This window comes from Aptenodytes forsteri, unplaced genomic scaffold, assembly GCF_000699145.1.
Source record: "Aptenodytes forsteri isolate BGI_AS27 unplaced genomic scaffold, ASM69914v1 Scaffold307, whole genome shotgun sequence".
NCBI lineage: Eukaryota > Metazoa > Chordata > Aves > Sphenisciformes > Spheniscidae > Aptenodytes > Aptenodytes forsteri.
The window spans coordinates 887,436-904,908 of NW_008795303.1; the positions used below are offsets into that span (position 1 = coordinate 887,436).

At 42.5% G+C, this 17,473-nt stretch overlaps 1 protein-coding gene across 1 annotated transcript in view; it reads left to right on the top strand.

Moving 5' to 3' along the window:
- LATS2 (large tumor suppressor kinase 2) overlaps positions 1-17,473 on the top strand; it is a 49,305-nt gene that overhangs the window by 18,833 nt on the left and 12,999 nt on the right. The window contains exon 2 of the mRNA XM_009279360.2: positions 15,730-15,862. Coding sequence (XP_009277635.1) covers positions 15,730-15,862 — 133 coding nt within the window. The remainder of the gene's footprint in view (positions 1-15,729; positions 15,863-17,473) is intronic.

Genomic DNA, 17,473 nt, shown 5'->3' on the forward strand with positions numbered 1-17,473 from the left:
CAACAGAAACAATGTCGAGGTGAACTGAGTTAAGATACTGCTAAGGAAATAAGAGACAAAAAAAGGACAGTTTGAGAGAGATTGTGGAAACCTAGACAGAAATGGTTTTATACTTTCAAAAGATACTTCTGAAAAGAATTATGCAATAAAAGCAAAGCCGGATGACTGTATTCCTTTCAGTTGTTCTACTCAATATTACCTAATATTTCCCCCCTACTCTTCTATGTTTTACCAGACTTGGTGTCTGCTTACAAGGTTCCTCTAGGACATCGATCAAAGTATGTGTTACCAACTGGCTTTATTTTTATTTATTTATTTATTTTTACACTTCTCTATTCTCACTGAGCACAGAAAAGGAGTGGTTGTGTGAAGCATTACCATGGAGCAGAAGTCGTCTTTCATTTTCTTCCCACTCTTGGGGGGGAAGAATTTTGGGGACCCTGGTGGGCATTTCTCCCTCCCCCTAGTAGCTCCCGAGCTGAGGAAGATGCAGCTGCTCTCTTGGGGGAATTGTTTGCCTCTCCGTGGAATCTTGTCCCGGTCAGCTATGTGCTAAGAATGTGAATAATTTTGCTGCGGCTGCTTTACATGTAAAAAGCCTGACCTTAAGATATTTTATCCAGCTGGGTTTTTTTTTCCTTTCTCTTTTCCTTTTTTGCCTCTAGCACTGGTAGAGTTGAGTTTTATCTTGCAACTGCAGAAAGCTGCAGTGACTAGCAGTCATATAAAGCGTTTAGTACAAAGGGGTATTTTTGTAGTCTTAAAAATCATTAAGTGGCAGTCAGTGGTGTTTAGCAATTCTTACTTTTGGACCTGTACTTATACATGTGTATTTGATAGAGTTAATGAAACTAGGCGCTGCATGAAGACTTCTGGAAAATGTCTAATGAGATCCCTAGTGCTGCAGAGTTTGAGTATATTGTATTACAAGGTTGAGCATATTGATTTTAAAATGTTAAAAGCTGAATGCCTTTTTTTATATTTTTGAATGAGAATTTTTTAAAAAGAAAGATAGCATTACAGTTAATAAATAAAATTTTAAAATGCCAACAAATTTTTGAAAAATAATATTGTATGTAAGAGTTCTACATCTTCCTACTCTTTGAACAATAAATATGCCAAGGTGTCTTGCCCAGCACACTTGCGTTCTGTGTGTGTGTATGTGTCTGTACTGAAAAATACTAGGAATCCCAAGATAAAACCCAGATGTTTCTTCAGTCACGTGAGATGTGTTGCATTGGACTGTGAGGCTGAGGGAGAAGTGGCCTTCATTTGTCTCACAATGGAGCTATATTTCTTGGATTTATTTTTTTTCTTTTTGACTGTGCATTACTGCTTGATGTCAGTTGGGGTCCCATTGTGGTATCAATCCTCAAAGGAGAGAACAGTTCAGTGGTAATGCATTCCAACCAGATATCCTGGAGGTTTTATAGTTCTATTAAAGTACTCCCCAAAGAAAAATTAAGGGGACCAAAAACTCTCCTAAACTTCTAAAGGCCATATCGGGAATATGCTTGAACCTTGTTTGGAAAATTATGTTAGTATTTGACCTTAAACACGAATGGGCGACTTAATTTTACTGTCTTTACTTGAATTTTTCTTGCCTTGGAGAAGAGGTTTTAAAACAACACTTGAAAGTTCTAGTGGTTTAAAACTGGAAAAAAAAACATATGAAGTTACAAGAAAAGGAGGGGAGAGGAGTATCACTCTTTAAATGTTAAAGTCTTACAAAATATAAGGAAACTTCTAATGCCTTAAGTAGGCAGCAGTGAGTAAAAATGACCGAGGCACCATTAACAGGGATAGATGCAAAATTCAATTTGTAGAGTTGAGTATGGAGAAACGCAATAAACAGTACTAAGCATTGCAAATTTGCAGCACCGTGTGACTTTCTGGGGAACAGCTGACTTTGGCAGCGCAAAAAGCTCTTCCAGTCTTTGACACAATTCTTTTCTATGCTTTGGGGCTTTATTCCTGGACAACAAACCTCATAACTCATCTTGCTGAATCTGAATACCCAGTTTACAAGTCCCTTGTATCCAGTTTGGCTAAGAAATCATTTGCAAACTCTGTGAATATTTGTAAAAATCCTCTTTTGTATATAAACTCAATATGTATGTATCTTTATAGTAGAAGGAAGGGTAATGGGAAGCACTCATCTTAGTGTCTGTGGCTGCTGAAAAGAAATGCTTTGATACACAAATAGCATTATTGTAAATGTAATGCCAGCCAAATGCATTCTTGGCTAACGTGTGAGCAATAAAATTAGCAAACACATCACTTGCTGCTAACGAAGAGGAATAAGCTCATCATGAAACATTAACGGAACTGCTATTCTATCCAGCTTGATTTACTTGCCCTGATAGAGTAAGCAACTGCTGTCTCAAAAAGAAAAAAAAAAAAAAAGGTGGGGGATGTGGGTGCTAGTAGGAAGGAGTCACGCTATCATTCTGACAGCTCAGTATGTGAAAAGTGGGTCTGGAGGAGAGCAGGGATGGCCTGCTGCTCTTGCAGCAAATGTGCCCTGGTTACTAAGAAGGGTAAAATACTAAGACTGCAAAGCATCCCACTTGAGAAAAAGAACCTGAAAGAACCTGATGTGGGGGATGGTGCTAGTAGGAAGGAGTCACGCTATCATTCTGACAGCTCAGTATGTGAAAAGTGGGTCTGGAGGAGAGCAGGGATGGCCTGCTGCTCTTGCAGCAAATGTGCCCTGGTTACTAAGAAGGGTAAAATACTAAGACTGCAAAGCATCCCACTTGAGAAAAAAAAAAAAAAGGTGGGGGATGTGGGTGCTAGTAGGAAGGAGTCACGCTATCATTCTGACAGCTCAGTATGTGAAAAGTGGGTCTGGAGGAGAGCAGGGATGGCCTGCTGCTCTTGCAGCAAATGTGCCCTGGTTACTAAGAAGGGTAAAATACTAAGACTGCAAAGCATCCCACTTGAGAAAAAGAACCTGAAAGAACCTGATTCCAAGAGATTACTTAGAAGAGTGCTAGTAGGAAGGAGTCACGCTATCATTCTGACAGCTCAGTATGTGAAAAGTGGGTCTGGAGGAGAGCAGGGATGGCCTGCTGCTCTTGCAGCAAATGTGCCCTGGTTACTAAGAAGGGTAAAATACTAAGACTGCAAAGCATCCCACTTGAGAAAAAGAACCTGAAAGAACCTGATTCCAAGAGATTACTTAGAAGAGTTTATATAGTGCTTTTTAAATGGCAACTGGCCTTTGCACAGCAAGGTGTTCCTTTTGCTGGAACTGCTATCTTAATATATTTAGTCATTTAAGATGCATTATGTCAGGAGTAAGTTGGTTTTTGGTTTTGTTTTTTAAGATTGCATGCCTTGAGCGTAGGGACACTCACTTGGACCCCCCAGAGAACAGAGTAGCAGATACCATTTTTTATTCATGGCTGGATTTCATGCATGAGGATCCAGGTACACAATTGGAAATGAACCTATACTGGAGTCCCTTTCTTAAAACAACAGTGCTGTTCTGCAGTGTGGTGCACCTTTCCCTCAAGGTTGGGTCCAGTTCTAACTCAACTTTGAAGATGCCTTCTGTGCAAGGCTCTTTACCGTGTTCCATGTGTGGTGAGAGTTCGTGAGATTTTAGTGAAATCAATAAATTCCTGAAGCCAACTTCCTAAGATTTTTTCCCTGGGAACTTGTATTGGTTCTTTGCTGGGTGCTGCAGTGTTTATTAATATTCTCAAAATGGCTTTTAATGCTTATATTGGTATTAATGTCAGCACTGTTGGCCAAATTTGCACGTTTCATTAGACTGAGTCAGACAAGGGTAGAAGTGGAGTAAGGAGGAATTAGGCTGGCTGAAATCTGCCCGTTCTCTTGGGTGGGAAAACTTTCTGATGGCATTGGTGAAATGCACAGCAGCTCTCCTGATGGTTTCAATACACCTTAGGAAGAAGCGATAGGAAACCGCTTCTTGTTCTTGTCTTTTCAAGCTGAATTCTGTCTTTAAATTGAGTTTCAGAATCCATTATTGCTTTCTGGATGTAAATCATACCAATCCAGAGGAAGGTTTCAAACCAAATGGTGACTGAGTATTTGAAGATTCTTGCCCCATGCATATCTTCCTCCTAGTTATAAAGGCTGTAACACCTGATATTGTCTGCTAATAGCTTTTGGCAAACAGTGTTGCTGTTGAAAGGATTCGCTGCTCTTTGCATCAACTCAACTGCTTTACTGTTAGGATAAAGTAAATAGAAGATAGGGAGATGGGAGGTGTTGCATTCAAGACTTCAGCAACTTGAATCAAAACACAGAGGCTTGGTAACAGGCTCTCCACTGGCTTGGACTTCTCTGCCCTGTGCAAAGGATTTGATTTGGAGTACCAGATGGGCAACTCTTGTTCTTTGAGTCACAGTTGTAAGCCTTGGAGCTGGCCTAGTGTTGGGCTTGGTATGAAAAGGGGATGGCATGTTTGGTAACACCTCTAGTTACTAAAAAATGTGAACAGGAACCTGGAAGGGGTTTTCAGTGAACATTACAGGAAGATGATGATGCTCCTTGGTTTGGGACAACTCATCTGCTTATACTTGAATTTGTTTTCTAATTGCCCTCCGTTTCCTTTTCTTCAGCGTTCAAAAGCTATTGTAGGATGTTATGTTACCTTTGTAATATTAAAAGTATTGATGAAAAATGGCGTGGCTTGGCTTGGCTTGACTTGTGGGAACAGGGGAAACTCTTAAGCCTCACTGGTTAATGAAAGGCATATGGCTGAGGCACTGTGTGACAGAGTGCAGGTCACCGCAGTGGCTGCCAGTCAGGAGGGACAGGAGTGAGCTGGAGCCAAGGCTGAACCTGGTATGGACTGTGTCCAGAGGGTGCGAAGTTCCCTGTTCCTGTCACCGAAGTGGGGGGATTTCAGGGAAGTAAAATAGCATCTTTGGAAAGGAGCTGTGTACACACTTGCAGGAAGTAAGCAAAGCTCTTCCATGCTGCTCTGTAACATAAACCTGCCAATGCAGTAATTTATAAATGCTGTTTATATAACATGATTTGGCCTCAGTATAAGATTTCTGAATTAGCACATAATAGTGCTCCTGGTTTGAGTTCCCTTTGCTCCAGTGCTGAAGAAAGATTAGGAGAGATTTGTACAACTTTCTGTCTGTTGATGCACCCGCCATGGGTCATTTGGTTAGACCGAACTCTAAATAGTTTAAATAGCTCTCCAATGAGCAGACTTAAAGAGTAATGAGGAACAGTTACGGCTGAATATACAATTGTTTGTTCTGTTTTAAATTAGAAATAGTTTTTAGAATAGGATTCTTCCCTTGTGTTTGTGTAGGGTTCAGCGCAGTGCAGAAGGCTTCGGGTGCCATCACAGTAGAAAGGATTTTGTACAGCTAGGAGATACCTCGAGCAGTGAAGACGTACAAATACACACTTTCCCCTCTCCTTTATTTTACCGTTAATGCAAACCTGGCCTGTGAATTGTGGTATATAGATAGTCCTGTAGTACTATGTGTATTCAAAACTGAATGCTCTGTGTGCTCACTCCTTACACCTCTGTTCTGATGTGGGATCTGAAGCAAAGTGTGTGTTTTCCAGAATGGGGACTTTCAGTACTCAGGGAGATATTACTGCTGCCTATTACTGTTGGCCAAGTTTGATTGCTAAATCAGGAGCCCGTGCTCCTTCAAAAGTTGGGGGAAAGAGGAGGTGCCTTCAGAAAGGGGTGCTAGAGCCTCTGAGGTAGGCAGCAAGTCACCGTGTATCTTGGGTGCTAACAGTGTCACTGTCTCCACCAAATATCTGGGGACACTAGGGTTCTACCACCAGCTCTTCAGCCACAGATGTGCTTTTTCCAAGGCCGGTGGCATGGGGAGAACAGGCTCCTTGTCATTGCCCCTCAGGTCTATCCATTAAGCTGTCTCTGTGATGGGGCTCTCTGCACTCTGCTTCCCTTCCTCTCATGCCTGTGTCCTGGTTGGGACAGAGCAGCTCAGCTCTGTTCTTGCTTCCCTGCTGGCTTGGAAGAAAGGAAAAAAAGAAGTGGTATTCATCATGGCTTTTGATTATTCTCACTCCCTTTCCATTAGTGTTGTTAATACTGTGGCTGCTCTTTCCTTGCCTGTTTGTAATTGTTCTTTCATGACACTTGAGCTTCATGCAGAGTGCAGGTTTGTTGCCTGGGGCAGGACCTCTTCCAGCTTCCTGCAGGCCTTCCCTTTGCAAATCCTTTCCAGAGTGCCTGATGTGCTTCCAGAAATGCTATAATAAATGTGTGTGTGTGTATATATATGTAATGAAATTACTTGTCTTACCTGGTGACACAAATAAGGGCCTTATTTCTTCATAGAATCATAGAATAGTTTGGGTTGGAAGGGACCTCTAAAGGTCATCTAGTCCAAGCCCCCTCCCATGGGCAGGGACATCTTCAACTAGATCAGGTTGCTCAGAGCCCCGTCCAACCTGACCTGGAATGTTGCCAGGGATGGGGCATCCACCACCTCTCTGGGCAACCTGTGCCAGTGTTTCACCACCCTCAGCGTCAAAAATTTCTTCCTTCTATCTAGTCTAAATCTACCCCCCTTTAGTTTAAAGCCATTCCCCCTTGTCCTGTCGCAACAGGCCCTGCCAAAAAGTTTGCTGCCATCTTTTTTATAAGCCCCCTTTAAGTACTGAGAGGCTGCAATAATGTCTCCCCAAAGCCTTCTTTTCTCTAGGTTGAACAGCCCCAACTCTCAGCCTTTCTTCATAGCAGAGGTCTTCCATCCCCCTGATCATTTTTGTGACCCTCCTCTGGACCCGCTCCAACAGGTCCGTGTCTTTCTTATGCTGAGGGCTCCAGAGCTGGACGCAGTACTCCAGGTGGGGTCTCACCAGAGCAGAGGAGAGGGGCAGAATCCCCTCCCTCGACCTGCTGGCCACGCTTCTTTGGATGCAGCCCAAGATACGATTGGCCTTCTGGGCTGCGAGCACACATTGCTGGCTCATGTGCAGCTTTTCATCCACCAGTACCCCCAAGTCCTTCTCGGCAGGGCTGCTCTCAATCCCTTCATCCCCCAGCCTGTATTGATACTGGGGGTTGCCCTGACCCAGGTGCAGGACCTTGCCCTTGGCCTTGTTAAACCTCATGAGGTTCACACGGGCCCACTTCTCCAGCTTGTCCAGGTCCCTCTGGATGGCATCCCGTCCCTCTGGCGTGTCGACCACACTACTCAGCTTGGTGTCATCTGCAAACTTGCTGGGGGTGCACTCGATCCCACTGTCTATGTCATTGATGAAGATATTAAACAGTACCGGTCCCAATACGGACCCCTGCAGGACACCACTCGTCCCCAATCTCCATCTGGACATGGAGCCATTGACCACTACCCTCTGGATGCGACCATCTAACCAATTCCTCACCCACCGGACAGTCCACCCATCAAATCCATACCTCTCCAGTTTAGAGAGAAAGATGTTGTGGGGGATCATGTCAAAGGCCTTGAAAGAACGTGTTGTGTCTTTTTTAATATATTGCTTTCAAAGGGCTCACAGGCTTACTTGAAATTAGATTAATTTCAACAAAATCACATACACAGACGTGCACACATAAAATATCTACATGCGTGTCTGTACATACACACACATACTCTCTGGGACATCAACAGGAGTTGACTGATTAAATGTTCTGATTGGATTTGCAAATTGACATTGCAGTGCATGTGTGTTTTTTCTTTAAGCAGACTGCATCTCTTGAATAGTTCAGCAGAGCTTCTTGAAGTGTTTACATACGTGCTCTTTGTCTGGAGATGCCTTGTTATAAATACTCACTTCATTTTACAAGCATTTGTTTGGAAATATGTTGAGCAGCCGTGCTTGGTTTATTTCCAAATGTCTTAACTTTGGGACCTTGGATTGGCTGGTAGCCTGAAGTTCGTATCTCTCCTTTTCATGCAAAGAGCCATATTTGAACAACTCGTGGAACACAAGGACTGTAGTGTAAAATGGCAGGCGTCCTCCGTGAAACACCTGTGGCCAAACACAGTGTGTCTTACAAGGAGCTGCAGTGGGGGAATGTACTATATGAGTTCAGTTAAAAGAACAAGAAGACCAAAAAAGAAGTTATATGCTGCTACTTGATAAAAATTCCATAGCGTTAAAAAAGTATTTTGATGTAACTGGTGCCTTTTGAGACACCTGCTAAGGAGCTAGGTCATATTTCCAGTTGCTGTTCTCAGCTCCTGTTTTTTTTCTCCCTTGCCCCTTCCAGGTTGGTAAAGGTGTTACAATGGTTGTTCTTTATAAGTACCCTGCTAAGTCTATAGATTATTTTTTTTTTCTCTTGGAGGAACTTAAATGGCTTTGATTAGTCATGAGCTTAAGGAAAAACAGCTGGGAAAAAACACTAGAGAAGTGTCACGATGGCCCTTTTATTTTGATTTTTTGGTGATACTTGTGAAAGAACTTTGTATTAGCTCTAGGGCTAGTAAAATACAAAAACTAAATTTCAAATGGTTTCATTTGTCTGGTTCATTTGTTTGCTTTTTGATCGTCCAGAGCTGGTTTAAATCTGAAAAGGTACTGGAAATATTTTGGATAGCTATAATCTTGATCATCAAAAGATGCTTCTCAATCTGTAGTTACTTTTGTTTAATTTTGCCTCATTCCTTCCATAGCTACAGGAAATGTGCCATGTCCTGTGGCTTAGAGGATTAAGGTAATCTTATTTCAGCATTGGTTTGTGGTGGTAGCGATATGAGGGTTTCTATCCTGGGACCCAGGAGAATTGACACTTTAGCCCTCCAACATCTTTTTGCCTACTACTCCAAGTTGAATATTTTGTGCTGGCCTTTATTACCTTACTTTTATTTAATAATAAGTTGTCGTACTGCCATAAACACAACAATAGCAGGACCCCATTGTACTGGATGCTGCACAAACACAGAATAGTAAAGATGCCTACCCTCTGTAGGTGACTGTCTAAATCAAGACTAAAAGAGTTTGAAGGCAAGCAGAATGAGCAGTGGCATAGCAGCGAATGTCATGTAGTTTTATTTTATTTGGTTTTCTTCTGATAGGACATTTACCAGAGCATTGTATCATTTCCAAAATCCTCCCTTTATCTTTTGGGCATACTACCTTTGTTAGTTCTTCAGATATCCCTTAGGAATGTTACATAAAAACCTTCTGGTTAAAGTTGTTCCTTACCTGTAATACCCCATTCCTAATTTACAGTTCAGTTATTTTTTTCATATGTTGATGTGATTTAACTTAGTAAGTCTTACATTTCATCATCTATCCATATTCTTTTTCTGTCTGCCCCAACTTTATGTACTACAGCGTGTCCCTTCTGCATACTTTTTCCATTAATAAGTCTGGTATTAAAAAAAAAAAGGAAGCACTCCGACAATGTGAAGTGGGAATGCACAGTCAGTGCAAAGCAGGGCTGGACCATGCTACCAAAATAATGGATGACCTTAAGGGCTGGAGTGCTACCAGAACTGAAAATAAATTCAGGAGCACAAAGGGTAGAAATGCTGCAAGCAAGGACTAAAAGCCGTGTTTAAAGCCCCAAACTCAAACTTCCTCTGCTGAAACCAACAAAGAAAAGGAATGACTTTACCACAAGAATAACTTTTCCACCACTGTTTGCGTGTCATCAAGAACGGTGTGTGCAGCTCTTATCAAAACCATGTCCCAGTCTGATCTTTCTTGATACAGAGATGGGCTACTACAGCGATAAGGAGAATGAAGAGCCTGTTTTACAAGAGAAAACTAAAAGAATGTGGTTTGTTTAGCCCAGGAGGCCAAGCTGCAAGCATCCCTTAGGATGAAGGGGGCTCGCTCTCTGTAGGTTACAGCAGAGCTGCTGAAGTTAAAAGACAATCGAAACTAAAGGTAGAGGGAATAAACTCACCCTGCGTGATTTAGGCTGAAAGTAAGAGGGAGGTTTATCACCGCCAAAGCAGTATAGCTTTGGAGGAGCTTTGTAACAGGAGCAGTGGGAGCAGAAAACTCTTAACTAGCCTTGGGGTAGATCTCCGTTAGTTTCTGAACGGGTTATGTGGTTTATAAATGGACTAAGTGATCCTGGGGCAAACAAGTGGGCCCATGGTAGGTCTCTGCCAGTGCTGATTTCCTCCTGCTTTTTTGATGCACTAAAACTGAAGAGCGCTAATGATTCTCAGGATAGCGTCTTAATTATGTGGCTAGAATATTTTAATCAGGGTTACAGATAGGCATGGGAATTTGTGGGCAAAATTTAGCCCCTGTTCTTAGCAACCTGAAAACAGGCAAAACAAAAGTAGAGTACAAAATTGGATGAAGCGTCCAACTAGAGAATAATTACAGATAGAGAATATGACAAAATAAGGTTCTCTGTTCTGTGGGGCTGCAGCAATCCTGACAGAGCATATTGTACACATTGTTTCCTGAATTTCTTAGGTTTTGCACGTTTAAAATCATGAATGAAAATTCCTACAATGGTGGGCTATTGCAGAAAGGTTCATAATCAATTCTGGATCATCTCTTCTGGCATGAGCTTTAGTTTTTTCCCTTCCGCAGGGAACCTGTATCTGTTTCCTGCATCTGTCACCCATCCTTCTTTGTGAATGGAAAGCAAGTAATTAATTTTTGTTGTAGTTAGCAATTAATTACCCTTGCCAAATCTTGGAGGACCTATTGTCTCCTTCAGACACAATGTTCTTGGGAAAAGTCTTACTTATTGTAACCTCTTGTGCAATCTTCACTTGGATGATAAATACATCTTGGCAACGAGGAGCTTTCTGAATGAAAAATGTTGCTGGACAACCCTGTAGTACAGCAAGAACGCAAGCCTCTGCCAGTGCTGGTGGAGTACAGCCAGGCGGGAGGGTAAAATGGGGAAAGCCTTTCACATTGCCTACAGAGCACAGAGTGAGATGAAGTCTGTATATGCACACATCCAAATATCTGTTTACCATCAAACAAGGATTTTCCCTGGTGAGCATCTGAGCTCAAAGGTGGCCTTCCTTCTAGCAAAATCTTGAAATCTCTTGGAAGAGATTGGATTCTCGCCTTCTACCGGCGCGAGACTGGGGAAATAACGGAGAGCGTGTTGACTGCAGCTGTCTGGCTTGGGTAGCCCACTGTAGGAATTATCTGGGAAACACCCCCCCTGCCCATTTTTCTGTATGAACCCACAAATTTGGGATCCTGCAGAGTTGCCTCAATCTGCTTCGTGGTTTGTGGCCTGACTTTGGTTTTCCATTAGATCTGTCTAGAAACACAGCTGACCACTGACACCTCATTTTAATATTGCAGCTGTAACATTAATTACAAAATTATTAGAGTTAATTGTAAAAGCACATTTTCGCCTTTTAGCTTTTCATCTTTACTTTTTCTGGTTTATTTTTTTGCCAACAGCTAGTGATGTCTGGAAGCAAAAAGGTTCATGAAAGTCCTGCATGGAGAGATGTTTGAATCCTCCAAAGGGAATACACAGAATGCAAAGAATGGGTTGGGGCTGGGACTGCTCTGTTCTCTTGTGGTTTATGTGTGCGCTGCCAGTGGCTTGTGTTTCTCCTTGCAGCCCAACAGCTGGCTGTGGGGTTAGCAGAACGCAGTCAGCGGCCAGGTTTCTCAAACCATACTGTGGCTGACAGCGTTTGGCCTGGTAAAAAGGAAACAATCCAAAGTGGAGGGCCTGATGCAGTGTACCTTGCAGTTAATGGAAATCTTCGTTGACCTCAGTGGGAGCTGGATTTGATCCTGTGCCTGCTTGAATGTTTTGGCATTGGATATGGCTCTGAGCGGATTTTTTTTTTCATGTCTTATATCTGGTCTTTTTTTCCTTCTCTTTCTAAAATGTACTTACCTTAGAGTGGCGTAAAATCAAGACAGCTATATCTGTGTCAGTGTAGCTGTGCACTTTTATCCTTGCCCAGTGTCTGTGCTCTTGTTTCCTCAGCCCTTCTACTGTCTCCAGTATCATTTTGCAAGATTTTGGCATTGATTTCTCTCCTTCTTCTTGAGCCATTCTGCTGCTTCTCATAAACACCGTCCATCTCACTTAAGCCTCTGCTTTCCAACAAGTGTGACTACTGACACTGCTTAATCCATCTTCTGCCCTTCTTCCCATCCTTCAAAACAGTCCTTACATCGATTTCCAGCAAATGCAGCCCAGGCTCTAGCCCCTGTGGACAGCAGGGAGCCAGCTTCCCCTTCAGCAGGCTCCTGCAGGCCAGGCGGTTGCTGCCTCGTCCCAGCCATGCTCCCTCGCTCAGCAGAGCTCATCGTTGCGTTGCATATAGGAAGGAGAGAGCTACCATGCCCCATTAGCCAGCAGCCGCCTCAGGCACAGAGCACACCCTCCATGAGCCTCAGCCATGCATCAGCTTGTCCCCCATCCCTAATGAAAAGGTGCTGGAATGAGTGGAGCCCTCTTCATGTGGCTGCCAGAGGGGAGAGAGCTGTGGCCATGGAGGATGGTGATGGGAAAAACAATGCAGAGGAGGCCAAAGGCCAGCTGTATCAGTGCTGGAGCTTCTTGTTGCCCTCCACTCTGCTGGAGTATCGTATGCCCCCAGAGGGATTTGTCTCCTGGGTGGAGAATTATGATTATATGTGATCTGCCTCTGAGAAAAACCTTTGTATGTGGAATGTTTATTTTTTGTTGGTCGCTCTCCGTTTGCTTGGAGATGATGTGAGGCTTTTGTGAACCAGCATCAGAAACTGGGGCTATTTGCGTCTCATGATAGCTACGGGGGAAAGGGCCAAAGCTATGGGATGCTGCACAGGGGAATCACAGGTGTTCTTTTGAACCACAAAAAAACTTACTTCATTTTTTCCAGCAGTAATGTAAATGCTAAGCAAACAGGGTATGTAATGAGGAAACCCTTTGGAGGGTGGGAGCTGACCTAATGAAAGATGAGAGGCAGTGAGCTGGAGCACAGGGCGGCTGCTGCAGTGGGGGCTTGCGGGGTTGAGATTGCCAGCAGCACATCTGCGGTCCCAAGCTCTTGCTGGCCCTCTTAGGTTATCATACAGTCCACAGTGAAATGTATTGGGCTTTTCCCCTCCCATTATTCCCACTGAAGTTTAAATATGAATCCCCTAACATATTGAGAATGCCAGCAGCACATCTGCGGTCCCAAGCTCTTGCTGGCCCTCTTAGGTTATCATACAGTCCACAGTGAAATGTATTGGGCTTTTCCCCTCCCATTATTCCCACTGAAGTTTAAATATGAATCCCCTAACATATCTGCTGTGAACATGCAGAATATGCAGGTAGAACATGCAGCTTCAAATAGACCAGTGTCATTTTTACTCTGCTTTTCCACATCTGCGGTCCCAAGCTCTTGCTGGCCCTCTTAGGTTATCATACAGTCCACAGTGAAATGTATTGGGCTTTTCCCCTCCCATTATTCCCACTGAAGTTTAAATATGAATCCCCTAACATATCTGCTGTGAACATGCAGAATATGCAGGTAGAACATGCAGCTTCAAATAGACCAGTGTCATTTTTACTCTGCTTTTCTGACATAGGCAATGGCAAAAGAGGAGAAAGTAGTGCCACAGTAGGGGGTGGGGGGAAAGGAGTGTTTTCAGAGATGATGTCGCTATGCTGGTGATAAAAAAACTAACCTATTTTTTTAGCCCCTTTGAATTGTATACAGCTAACACAGCTAAGAGAGGGCGAAGTGGATTATATGGGCTGTTTTATCAATCATTAAGATAATTGCTTACCAAGCATTTATTCTCTTGGTATTCCATTGCAGACAAAACCAAAAAAACCCTGACATCCAAGCCAGCCCAAAGATCTTTGTCTTGTGTGTTGAGCACATTTGATTTAGGAAACTTTAAGACTTGTGATCTAAGGCTAGATCCAGCTGGTGTAAATAGGCAGAGTGTGTTAGCAGCCTTGTGGAACTGGGCTGTAAAGCCCAGAGTCCCTGGATGATGAGAATGCTGAGCACTAGGATGAGAATCTGCTAATACTTTAGAAATGTATCCAGAAGAAGAAAAAAAGAAAGAAAGAGAGGAAAAAAACATTGTGGGAAATTCTTTCCTTCATACATAATAGTTTTCTGTTGATTTAAAATTGCCCTTAGTAATGTGTTGATGCCAGTGAAATATTTCAGCTATAGGAAATGTGAAACCAACTACTGCCTTTCTATGAATTATGAGTCATAAATTGTATGAAAAATATTCAAACTTGATATAGCTATTCCCCAAGCAGAACCTCTGAGTAATGGAGAAAATGCTGCCATTTTGGGGGGAGTAGGAGGGGATTGAGCTAAGCGAAGCAAAATGCCAAGTGCCAGTGTGTGGCTCTGTGCTAAGTGTGAATTAGTGTCATCTGAGATGATCCTCCCTTGCTAAGTAAACAATTAGCGAGTATGTTACATGTACTTGCAGTTCAGTCGAGCAAAGTTGCTCTTCGCTCCAGATGATAAGGGGAAGGGGCATACATGTTGAGGCTACCTGACTGCTAGCCGGTGCGCAGAACTGCCCTGTGGGAGAGCGGTGCGCTTGTGCCAACCCAGCCGTCACATCTGCCAAGCCAAGCAGGCACAAACTCCATCTGATTCGTCGCTCAGTGGGCAGGTTGTGATGACAGAATTCCCCTAAAAATGGCACTACAGTGGCAAGATAATAGGATACTGACATTTGCAGGAAAGTCCTTGATGGTGACATTCATTTCATCCAACTTTAGCCATCTAAGAGCTAGGAGTCCAGTTCAAATTAGTCCTCTAATCTTCTGTCACCAAAGGTCAGTTTATCTCCTGGTATATCTATTTTATGAATTGTCTTTTGGAGGTGATTATAGAAAGGTTCTCAGCAACTACTTTCAACTAAGTATCTAACTTTTTGATGGCTGAAGTTCAGCAATGTGAATTTAACATTAAAGCTCTGGATTTCAGTCTCTCCATCACTTCAGAAAAGACCATGCAGCCTTGCAAGGATCTGTGAATTTTGCTTTGCAACCAGAGGCTAGCATCATTGTTGAAAGGTATTCTATATACCTGAGCTATAAGTAAATGTAGAAACAAACTCCAGAAGAATGTGACTTGCTGGCTGTAGAGCAGGGGACACTAACCATGGTTGTGTTGGAGTAGTTTAACTACAGTATTCATATTTACCCCAGTTTTAGTCTTCAGGTTGTGTGTCTGGCACCCATATTAACTTCTCAGCGATGGATGTGTGCCCAATAAAATACAGCTAAAAAGACTAACAATGTGAAATGCGGTTTGGTGTGCTAGTCATTTTCCAAACAGATAGTGAATGATGTCCCAGCTGTACTGAAAACAGCAATCTTTCTTCCCCCTTGACTCTAGTGGGGCCAGGATTTGCCTAGCAGAAATCAGTCCCTGCCTAATTAGCTTCTTTTGGCATCTGTAAAAACTTAAAGCTTTTACTGTGTTCAGGTGTGACTGAGACACATGCTCTCAAATACCAAAAGCTAAATATTTCATTCTATTTCATCCTATGTCAAACTATGCTGATTTGACTCAAAGTTTATTTTAAGGAATCTTAAAGTACACATTTCAATTTGATGCTTCTTTAATTGCCAGAGTTTGGGTAGGTTGTGTTTTTTCTTATTTTCTTTTAATTTTTGAGTTGTATAAGGCATGCAAATTTTTTCAAAATATGAGTCCGTTTGGCTTCAGGCAGCTGTGATCTGGTGTGAATTATAAAATTTTTCTATAAATGTAAGAACGCTTACTGCTTTCTAGCCTGCAGTACAGTGCTAGGGTTTTGTCTCAATGTGATTCAAGTCTTGTTTGCTTTATACAGGAGATGGCTGTCCGAGCTCTGAAGCAGACGGGTAGCAGAAGTATTGAAGCAGCTCTGGAGTATATCAGTAAGATGAGCTACTTGGATCCTAGAAATGAACAGATAGTACGTGTAATTAAGCAGACCTCACCAGGTAAGCATGAACTTTTTTAAAAATTGTGTTCTTCTTTCTTGCAATAAGCTATTTTTTAAAGTAGAGTCATTGCTGGTGAGAAGTAGTGGATTGGCAGTATTTAATAGTACTCTTGTAGGAGACAGTTACATGAACATGGCCCTGCAAGGTGAGCTGGGCTGGAAGCTGAACACAACTCACCTGCTTTGCAAGAGCACATTTGTAGCCTACCTTCTTAAACACAAAGCTATTTATCCTTCAGTGCAAATCACCTCAATCATCTCAAGTTTACCGCAAAGTAAAAGTTTTGCACGTGAGTAATTGCTATGGAGTTGTGAGATAGCTCACTTCCCAGGAACTTATTCATGTTAACGTCCTTCTAAGTACTCTGCAGAAATAGCTTGGGCCAAGATAATGGGAGGATTTGGGCCCTGCATATGCCTCATCAGCAAACATCAGACCATGGCTGACAAAAGGCCTTGCAAGTGTTGTTTCCATTCAGATATTAGCACTTACAGCACTGCAGAACGCTTTTGATCTGTGATCAGGATACACTCTGGTTTGGATAGAGTTTGTTACTTTTATCTTCTTTCAGTTTCAAAAATTGGCCAAGCAGACAAATAACCATCCTCTGACTGGCCAAACCTGTGTTACATGCTGCAGAGGGGTTAGTGGACGAAGGGTTGAGCGGATTGGAGAGCTGTTGTCAGGGGCCTATTTCATTAGACAAGGAACTTCTCTTGTGTCAGTGGCAACATTTAGACTTAAAAGATCTTGTCTGTGTTGAACTAGTTGAAGCTAACAAATCCATTCAATCAATCTGATTACAGTAGTACAGACCTCTAAGTGTGGTTATAAGTTGAGTTTACTGAGTGCAAGTGATTTCCACATGACAAATTTCTCTTCTTGGCCACCTCAGCAGCACCTTCCTTCTTGCCTCTTGATCAAAGTGAAGATCTTTGTTGGGAAGGGTGTTAAATTTGGTGTAGTTGATAGAGAGGCATGTCCAGAGATGAGGAAAGCTGAGGAAGAGAAAGCCCATTCAGTTTACAAAGAGAAATCCCTGGACAGGAAGGAGGTCTTCAGTAAAGCCACTTCTCTCCTGGGGGACCCTGAGGGTAGCCACATATAGGGAAGACGGAAACGGGGAACGACCTCATTTTCCAGATGGTCAATCTCAGGAATGGAGCTTCAGTTGTGGTGGGAAAGGGTGATGGTTCTGTGTAACGAGCAGTTCAGCTGCCCTTTCTATCAGTCTTAGACTTCCTGTTTTATTATTTGGGGAAATTCTGGAAAACCCTGAGAAAACATTTCACAGAGTGGCCAGTTTGCTATTTGGAGAGCTCTGTCCTTATACACACACAAATGTGGCCTCAACTGGGCCTTAAGGAGAATTTAAAATAACTTTGAGAGAATTACTGACCTGTATTTTGCTTTATATTATAAAGGCTTTATTCCTTAAAGTGAAAGAACACACCCTGTCCTAAAGACCATACGTTTCCTCTGAAAGGGTTGAAAAATCTTTCTAGGCTAACATTTTAATTACTCAGTTGTCTTTCATTTGCATTTGTTTTTGCTTTCTTAACATTCCAATGCATGCAGCTGTTCTGAATACTTAACCTTTCAAGCTGA